This window comes from Sorex fumeus, unplaced genomic scaffold (assembly GCF_029834395.1).
Source record: "Sorex fumeus unplaced genomic scaffold, SorFum_2.1 ptg000122l, whole genome shotgun sequence".
In the NCBI taxonomy this organism is placed as follows: Eukaryota; Metazoa; Chordata; class Mammalia; order Eulipotyphla; family Soricidae; genus Sorex; species Sorex fumeus.
The window spans coordinates 13,001,532-13,010,986 of NW_026606179.1; the positions used below are offsets into that span (position 1 = coordinate 13,001,532).

At 65.2% G+C, this 9,455-nt stretch overlaps 1 protein-coding gene across 5 annotated transcripts; it reads left to right on the forward strand.

Moving 5' to 3' along the window:
• Positions 1 to 387: 387 nt before the first annotated feature.
• BBC3 (BCL2 binding component 3) lies at positions 388 to 8,602 on the forward strand. 5 transcript variants are annotated; one of them, XM_056136230.1, is made up of 4 exons: positions 388 to 724; positions 3,228 to 3,495; positions 4,620 to 4,810; positions 7,607 to 8,602. In XM_056136230.1, the coding sequence occupies exons 2-4, from the start codon at positions 3,243 to 3,245 to the stop codon at positions 7,721 to 7,723; spliced, it is 561 nt and encodes a 186-aa protein (XP_055992205.1). In that variant the 5' UTR covers positions 388 to 724; positions 3,228 to 3,242; the 3' UTR covers positions 7,724 to 8,602. The 5 variants fall into 5 exon arrangements, with proteins under 5 accessions (XP_055992205.1, XP_055992208.1, XP_055992207.1 ...); XM_056136233.1 differs by lacking the exon at positions 388 to 724 and adding an exon at positions 1,292 to 1,408; XM_056136232.1 differs by lacking the exon at positions 388 to 724 and adding an exon at positions 1,342 to 1,494.
• Positions 8,603 to 9,455: the final 853 nt, after the last annotated feature.

The window sequence follows — 9,455 nt, forward strand, 5'->3', positions numbered from 1 at the left end:
CGGCCGCGGGGTGCACCCCGGGCGCGCATCGCTAGGTGAGGGGGCGCCCCCTGTGTGTCCCCGTCCTTGGGTGGCGGGCGCCGGCGGGTGACCCTGCCCGGTAGTTCAGGTGGATTTGTGTCTGGGCGTGTGTCCAGCAGGTGTGCCTCGCGGCGACTGTGCCCTTTGGACTCTGTTCCCGGGAGCGCCAGCCTGACCCCAGCTCCCCGGGGCGGGGTGAGGGTGTGTCCTGCGGGGGTCCGGCTGTCCGTCCCGCGGGATGGCTCTGCGCGTGGCCCCGCCCCGCCCCGCCCGGCTGCAGGGAACCCCCCGCGCCGAGGCCGGGGGCGCGGTGGCAAGTCCAGACTCGTCGGCGGGGGGCGGGCCAGCGGCGTCACGCGGGGGCGGAGCGTGGGAGCGGCCGGGCCGCGCGGGGCGGGGCGGGGCGGGGCGGGGCGGTCGCCGAGTGAGCCCGGGAGCCGCCGGGCCGCGGGAGACAAGAACGCCAGCCACATGCAAGCGGGCAGCAGCCCAGCGCGGCCGAGGCGACTACGCGGAAGCGCCGGCGGCGTCTCGAGCGGCGGCGGCAGCAACACCCACTGGGGTTAGAGCAGCGGCAGCGGCAGCAGCGGCAGCGGCAGCAGCAGCAGGCGCCGCAGGGAGCGGCGCTCCGCGGGGGCGCCCTCCTGAAGGAAGCCGCCCGCGCCCCCATCACCGCCCCCTCCGGCGTGTTCATGCCCCCGGGGTGAGTGCGGGCACCCCACCCCACCCACACCGCGAATTCCCCCTGGCCGCCACGGGCCGGCAGGCCGGGCGGGCTCCCTGGAGGAGGCGGCCAGCGTGCACCGGGGAAACCGCGGAGAGGCGCGCTGCATTCCTCCGCGGCGCCACTTTCCCTCAGATCCCTTCCGTCCTCACGCACCCCGCCACTCCCTCCAGGGTCTCCCGAGGCAGGGGTCTCCGGGCGGGGGGGCCCCCGGAGCAGGCAGGGCTCGGGGTCCGGGCGCGCCGATCCCTCAGTGGTCTGGCGGGTTTGTTTACAAACAATGGGGTGCGGGCTCGGCAGCGCCCACTGGCGGCCAGCGCGGCCCCGGGGAAGAGCGGCGACCCGGGCTGCCCCGGCCCCCGCAGTCCGGGCAGGGCGGGGTGGGGGGCCGGGGTGCGCACGGAGGGGCGGCCACACCCGGGCGCGCGCCCGCCGGGGGCGGCGGCGGCGGGGGGCGGCTCGCGGGCCGCCGAGCTGCGGCTCCTCGGGCGGGGGCAGCGCCCCAGCAACAGCGGGTTATTGGCCCCGCGCTTGCCTGGCGGGCGGGGCGGGCGCACGTGGCGGCGGCGGGGCGCGGGGGGCCGTGACAGCGCAGGGGGGCGGCGGGGCCCGTCGTGGGAGCGCGCGCGTGCGGGCTTGGGGCGCTGCAGCCTCGTTGCCTGGGTGTGTGCGCGTGTCTGGCGGCGAGTTTGTGCGCTGGGCTGCAGGGCGGGGTGGTGCCAGTCCGGAGGCAGCTCCGGGGCGCGCGCGTGAGTCCCCGCGCGCGTGTGCGCGTGTGCATGTGTGTGCATGTGTGTGCGTGTGTGCGCGCGTGCGCGCGCGCGCGCGTGTGTGTGTGTGTGTGAGCGGGGCTCTGGCTCCGCCGTGCCTGCGGGCTGGGTGCTGCTGTGTTGACTGCGTGGGGTACCTGTGTAAGCGCGCGTTCCTGGGGAGAGTTGTCCGCGTGGGCTGTCTTGGGGGTGCGGGGTGGGGGGGCTGCGCTGCGGACGAGCGCTGCGCCGTGGCGCTGCTCCGGTGTGTCCCTGGGTGTGGGTCTGGCCGGGGGTGCTGTGTTTATGTGCCTTTCTGGACTGACTCCCCTGCCCGCTGTCTGCTCTCTCCAGCGTGGCTCAGCGGAGCCCTGCGTCTTCTCTGTCCGGGTGTGTGTTAGGGGTCGTTTTCCTCGCTCTGGGTTTGCCCTGTGTCTCATCAGCGTCTGGGAATGGAGCTAGGTGGCTGTCTGGGGTCTGCACCGAGAGGGTGTTGGCCCCACCTGTGCGGGGCTCTGTGTGTGTGTGTGTGTGTGTGTATGTATGTGTGTGTGCGCGCGTGTTTATTGGGGCTGAAGGGCTCGGCGCTGCGCTCCCCTGGCTCGTGCCTGTCATGTGGGCTGTCTGTGTGTAGTGTTTATGTCGGTCACGTGAGACCCAGGCTTTCTGTGGGTGCTTTAGGTGAGAGCAGCCAGGAGCTGGGGGATGAGTTAGCCGAGGGGTGTGCATGAGTGTGAGTGTGTGTGGGGGGGGGCGAGAGGGAGGGCTTGCATGTGCTGCGAGTTGGTGATGATGGGGGATGCTGGGCAGGAGGGTCAGTGAGGTCCACGAGGGCTCTCTGGGGTGCGGTGGCACCTCCCTCTTCCTGACCTGTGCCCCCTTTCCCTTCGGGTCTGAGAGTTGGAGACAAGTGGGTGTGTGCTGTGGCACTGCGTTCTCCGGAGCCATGGGAGGCTGTGTCCTGAGGTGTGGAGGGCTTCTCTCTGCCATGGGGCACCAAGAGGCACGTGTGTGGTGGTGTGGCTTGTCTGCTCTGTGCATGTGCGCACGCGTGGTTTGTTTGTACATGTGTGTAGCTGGGAATGGAGGGGTGCAGATTTGGTCAGAGGCATTGTGTGCGTGGCACTGTCTCTAGCTGTAGGTTGGGGCAGAGAGAGAGAGAGAGAGAGAGAGAGAGAGAGAGAGAGAGAGCAAGCGAGCAAGCGATAGAGCAGCAAGCATGCATGTGTGTGCATGTGCTCCCTCTGTCCTGATTGGCAGGGGTCATGACTGGCACCCTCTGTGTGGGCAGTCCTGCATGGGTCCTTGTGTGTCCCCCTTCATACACACCCCAGGTCTTCTCCCTGGGGTCCCGTGTGAGGCCAGGTGCTGTCCATCCTGTCCTCGTGTCTGCCCCTGGGTTCCGGAAGTTTGGCCCAGCAGCCATGGCCTGAGGGAGTGGTCCCAGGGTCTGGGTGTTCTTGTGTGAGTCCAGTACGTGCCGAGGAGGGGGGGGGGGGCTGTCCTTCGTATGTGCTCCTCACTGTGTGCATGGAAGGAAGACTGGCTACCAGCTGAGTGTCCTGTGGCCCTTCACAGGGTCTCCCCCATCTGGATCGTGGGGTTGCCCTCTGGTCCCGCTGTACCCTCATCCTAGGGTGCAGGAGTGAGGGAGGGGTCCTGGAGCCTGGGGGCCCCTGGTGACCCCACCTCACAGACGGCACCTGACCGTAGCCCTGTCCCCTGTCCCGCAGGCCTCCGGGAGCGCCATGGCCCGAGCACGCCAGGAGGGCAGCTCCCCCGAGCCGGTAGAGGGTCTGGCCCGCGACTGCCCGCGCCCCTTCCCGCTCCGCCGCATGGTACCCTCAGCTGTGACCTGCGGCCTCTGCGAGCCAGGCCTGCCCGCTGGCCCCGCCGCCCCCGGCCTGCTGCCCGCCGCCTACCTCTGCGCCCCCGCCGCCCTGGGGGGCCTCCGCTGGTCTGGGGGTCCCCGCAACCGGCCCCGAGGTCCGCGCCCCGACGGTGAGTGCCCGCCCGCCCCACCCACCCCCACCAGCAGAGCAGACCTGAAGGAGGGGAACCCCCAAGGCGCCCCCCTCGCCCCCACCCCAGATGGGGAGGCGGGTGGGGGGAGGTGGCCAGCCCGCCTGGCCATGGGGAGGGTGTGGCCAGTGTGGGCTTTGTGTCGCAAGAAGCAGGAAGACGGAGTGGGGGGGCAGTGGGAAGTCCCTTCTGGAATCTCACTGCGGGCCCCCAGCAGTAGCGCCAGGCCCGCGACAGCTGTTTCCCAATCCCCCTCCCCGGGCGCCCCCCCCAGCCGCCTCCCCCGCACGGTCGTGGGGGGAGGACGGTGACCTCGGGACTTTGGGGACTGAGCCTGGTGGCCTCAGCCATTATCTGCATCTCCGAGGCCTGGGCCGGAGGGCGGAAGGAGAGGGGGAGGGGCCATTGTGCTGGGAGTGGGGGGGGGGGTCTGGGGAGGGAAGGGTTAAAGGTCCACTGCCTGATGGGCTGTTAACCCTGTGGTGCCCGGCCAGCCCCAGCCCAGCCCCCGCTCCTCGGGCTCCCCGGGGGCCGGCAGCGGGAGGGGCAGCTGCCCCCTCCGCACCCCGTCCCCCTGTCCACCCGGAACCGGGCTGAGGACACTTCCCGGGCTCGGTGTCCCGCCGCCCGAGCGGAGTCACAGGTGCACCCGCAGGCCTGCGAGCTGGAAGGGACGCTGGGACCCGAGGGCATCTCCCTCCCCAGCGTGTCCCCGCCGTGTTCTAGAGGTCCCAGAGCAGTGGACCTGAGGCGTGGACTCTGGGGTGCGGCCGAGATCACCTTATTCCAATGTGACCTCGGCTGCTCCCAAGTGGGAAGCCTCAGTTTCCCCATCTGTTAAGTGGAGCCAACGAAAAGTTGGGCCCGGTGGGAGAGGGCTGCGCAGTGGGCGAAGGGGCAGGGCTAGCTGACCCCCTTGGCGGCCTCGCCTGGATACCGTCGGTTTCCAGCGCGCTGGCCACGGAAGCCCTACAACGGGGCGGGGAGAAGCGAAAGCTGGCGGCTGGGAAAGGGAGAAGCAGGCCCCGGGCAGTCGGCGGCTTGGGGGACCGCGGGGCCGGGGGGCGGGTGGGGGTGCTGACCACACCCTCGGCTTTCTCCAGGTCCTCAGCCCTCACTTTCGCCAGCCGAGCAGCCCCTGGAATCCACGCTGCGCAGCGCCCCGGGGCCCCTGGCCGGCGGCCCCACCCAGGCAGCGCCGGGGGTCCGCGGGGAGGAGGAGCAGTGGGCGCGGGAGATCGGGGCCCAGCTGCGGCGGATGGCGGACGACCTCAACGCGCTGTACGAGTGGCGGGTGAGTGCGGGGGGCGGGGTAGACGGCAGGTGGGACTTCCCGCCGGGGTGGGGGCCGCGGGCCGCCCCGCCAGATGTGCGGCAGCTGCTGCCCGGCACGGCGGGGTCGTGGCGGGGACAGGCAGGTGGGGGGCGGCGCGGCCGCGGAGCTGCCGCGGGCCCGCAGCGCGGTGGCCGGGGCGAAGGCGCGGAGCGCGGCGCGGCGCAGCGCGCGGGGCCCGCGGCCGCGGGGACTGAGGGCGGCGCGGGGCGCGGCGGCTCATATATCCGCGGCTATTTATAGCCGGTGAGTCAGCAGCGCCCGCGCGCCGCGCCCGCCCTGCCCACCGCCGCGCGCGCCGCCCGCTCCGGGGCGGGGAGAGGGGCGGGGCCACCCGCGGGCCCGCCCACCTGCCGAAGAAAGCCCCGCCCCTCCCTCCGGAAAAAACCGACCGAGCTGGAGCCTCCAGCCGCGAAGGGAGAATAATGAGCCCCCGGCGCCCACCTCCCGCTTAGCCAGCTCTGTCCAGTGCACACATTCCACCCGCATTGTTTGGCGCTGCAGAGGAAAACAAAAACCGGATGTTGTCAAACCCCTTGTTTCCCCCTGCCTCCCCATTCCCCTCCCCTCTGGGCGCTTGCTTCCAAAGGAAATCTCCCCAGTCAGCCCATCCCCATCCTAAGCAGGTGCTGAGGCTTTTGCTGCAGAATCACAGAATCCCAAGCCACAATGTTTCTCGGGCCCGGGGCGTGGAGGGGCCAGCCTCAGGACTTGTGTGCACTTGATACTGTGTGTTCCAAACTTTTCTCCTCCAGTGCTTGAGAAGCACCTAATTTGGGCAGAGACATCTCATTTCCCCTGCCCTTTAGAAATCTCCGGAACCCACTTACAGGATCCTTGCTTGTGCCTTTTGGCGTTGATGGGACTTGAGAAGTTTTTATTATTCACGTTTTCAAATTGGATTGGCTTTTGAGGGCTGAACCTATAGTACAGCGGGTAGGGCCCTTGCCTGACACATGGCCAACCCGGTTTCAGTTCCCAGAATCTCAGTTCCTCTGAACTTACCAGGAGTAATTCCTGAGCGCAGAGCCGGTAGTAAGTCCTAGGCACCTCCAGGTGTGGCCCAAGAACCAAAAAGGAATTATATTTTGGATTGTGGGGGCACACCCATCAGTGCTGAAGGTTACTCCTGGCTCAAATGCTGGTAGTAACTCCCAGCACAGTGCTCAGGGATTACACCCAGTTGGTGTTCAGGGACCATGTGGTGCCGGGTATAAAACCCAAGCCTCCTGCATGAAAAGCCTGTAGTCTAGCTGTTTTAGCTATCTCCTGCCCTCCTCTCCCCCCCATCGAACCTTCTTGTTCTCTTCTGCTTTTGTGTTGTTTATGTTTGGTTTCTGGACCATGCCTACTGGTGCTCAGGGGTTATTCTTGGCTCTGTGCTCAGGAGTGACCCCTGGTGGTGCTTGGGGAGAGCATATATAGTGCTAGGGATTAAACCAGGAAGGCTGGATGCAAAGGCAAGTGCCTAACCTCCTGTAATATTTCCCTCCAGCCCCCTTGTTTTCATCCGTAAAATAATTTCTCATTCCTGTTTTATGAGAATGCATTTATGCAGGATCTGCTGCCTATACTGGCACACAGCCTTGCATTCAGAGACTGAGAGACATAGCTATTCAGACATTTTTTCCTATTCTTTGTGTATGTGTTTTGCTTTTTGGGTCACACCTGATGCTCAGGGGTCACTCAGGGTTCTGCACTCAGGAATTACTCCTGGTGGTACTTGGAGGACCATATAAGATGCCAGGGATCGAACCCGGGTCGGCTGCATGCAAGGCAAATGCCCTCCCGCTGTACTATTGCTCAGGACCTTTTTTTTTTTTTTTTGGTGGTGGGGTGGTGGTGTTTGAGTCCACAACCAGCAATGCTCAGATCTTACTCCTGGCTCTGCACACAGGAATCATTCCTAGTGAAGTTTGTGGAACCATTTAAGGTGCTGGAGGTTGAACCTATTCCAGCCTGATGTAAAGCAAGTGTCCTACCCACTGCACTATTTTGCCAGCCCCCTGATATTGGCCTTTTTTGGTGGTGGGGGGGAGGTAAGGATTGACTTTGCAGTGTTTAAGTCAGAGGCTACTTCCAGTTCTGTGCTGGGGACCGTTCAGGGGATAAAACTGGATAAAAGCTGGGGATAAAAGCTGGACCATATATGGACCATATATGGTGCCAGGGATCGAACCGGGTCCCTCGCATGTAAAGCAAGCGCCTGAGCCCTCGTGCTCTGCCCCCGGACTCGCTCCCCTGCACTGTTCGTGCCCTTTCCCAGAACAGCAGCTGCTCTTACATCTGGCTTCCTCTGGCTGTTCCCAAGGCTACGCAGATATCAACCAGTGTGGCCTAGACACACTTCCCTTGCCGCCTCCACGTAGGGGGGCCCGACTCCTTCCGTGGAAGTTTCTAGAATGACTCTGAGACCAAGCGCTCCCTGCCGTATCAGTATTTTAGGGGCCCACTGAACGTTGCAGGAACTGGCCTTCCCGGCCCGGGTGTGTGGGGGAGAGAAGGGGGGGCAAGCGCAGGCCAGATGGGGGTGCCTGCATCCTCATGACCCCAGTTTCAGCTTCGAGACCCAGGAACCCTCTGGGTCAGGCTGGGGAGTCGGTCTGACCCCAGGAGTGGTCACCCAGGCACCTCGCACTGGGGTCTCACGGCCCGGACCCCGCCCTGACCCCGCCTCCTTACCGCTAGCCACGCCCCTGACTCCTCCCCGGACACACCAGCCCCTAAGGTCCTGTTCCTTCTCTCTCCCCCCTGCAGAGACAAGAGGAGCAGCAGCGACACCGCCCCTCGCCCTGGAGGGTCCTGTACAATCTCATCATGGGACTCCTGCCCTTACCCACGGGCCGCGGCGCCCCTGAGATGGAGCCAAACTAGGTGCCTGCACCCGCCCAGCGGCCGTTGGGGGCTTGGGGGGCAGGACCCTCCCGCCGCCTGACGCCCCGGCCCGCGCGGGGGACTTTTTCTGCACCATGTAGCATACTGGACTACCAGCCCGGCCTGCCCCAGGGGCGGCCGGCAAGCCTGGCGTGCCCTGACGGAGACGAGGACTCCTGGGTCCCCGGCGGGAGTCGCCGCCGCCCACCACCATCTCAGGGAAGACGCTGGTGCTGGTGCCCTTTCCAGCTGTGGGGGGCACTGCGGGGGGACCCCCTCTCGGTGCGCCTTCACTTCCGGCCTGGCCGCAGGCCTCTGGTGCTTCCCCCCCTCCTCATGGGGATGGGGGGGCCGTGAAGAGCAAATGAGCCAAACGTGACCACTAGCCTCCTGGAGCCAGAAAATGGGGTGCGTCTGTGGGGTGCCCAGCCCAGCACCCAGCCATCTTCCCTGAGGCCGGCGGGTGGTGGGCATGCCTGCCTCCTCGCCATCACCTGGAGGGGTGGGGGGGCCAAGAGGGGCCCAGACTGTGAATCCTGTGCTCTGCCCGCGACCACCCCCTCCCGGACCCCCATCATCCCTTTGCTTAGGTTTAGAGAGAGCACGTGGCCAGGGGCGTTCATGGCGGGTGGGATACTTTGGCAGAAGCCGCCCCAGCCTTAGTCCCCGAGGCCAAGCGCTGGGGAGGAAGATAGGGGAGTCAGGGAGGGGGGGAGCCTCAGAAGAGGGAGTCTGGGGGGGAGGGTGGCCCAGCCTGTAAGATACTGTACATGCGCTGTTGTAGATACCGGAATGGATTTTCTGTACATGTTTGGTTAATTTTTTTTGTACATGATTTTTGTATGTTTCCTTTTCAATAAAATCAGATTGGAACAGTGAGTACTTGCTGTTCATCACCCCCTCCCCTCCCCCCAGGCTGAGTGGTTTGGAACCAGCCTTTGGGCATCCCTGTCTGGGTACCTGAGATGCCAGAAAGAGTACCTGGGTACTTGTGCCAGAAACAGGCACAGGGGGCCGGAGCAATAGCACAGCGGGTAGGGCGTCTGCCTTGCATGTGGCCGACCCGGGTTCGATTCCCAGCATCTCATATGGTCCCCTGGGCACCGCTAGGAGTAATTCCTGAGTGCAGAGCCAGGAGTATCCCCTGAGCATCGCCAGTGTGACCCAAAAAGCAAAAACAACCAAAAAAAGGAACAGGGATGTACATACGTACTCTGGTGCGCTGGGGGCTGCCTGGTTCGCGGATGCCCCAGGTCTGATTCCTAGCACTGCACCAAACGTTGGGCTGGAGAGAGCACAGCAGGTAGGTGCTTGCCTTGTACTCGGCTGAACTGGTTCTGTCCCCGAGCACAGCTGAGGGTCACCTGAGTAGGGTCACCTGGGTCTCACCAGGAGAGATGCCTGAGCACAGAGTCAGGAGTAAGCCCTGTCTATATATCAATGAACAGACGAGGTCAGAGAGCAGGTTCCAGGGGGGCATGATGTTGATCCTGGCACCAACATGATCCACCGAAATCAACAGGAAAGTTCCGGAGCACCACTGGGTGTGGTCCAAACCCCCCTTTCCTCCAAAGAGAAGATCCCTGGAGACCAGGGGATGCAGGGGAGGGGGGGGGGAGGGAGGTTAAGTGGACACCAGGTAGAGCCTGATGGTTGTAAAGAATGTGTAAACAGAAAATTGCAACTGGGCTAGCACGTTCCAGGGGAATCCAGGGGCCCTTCCCATACCTGT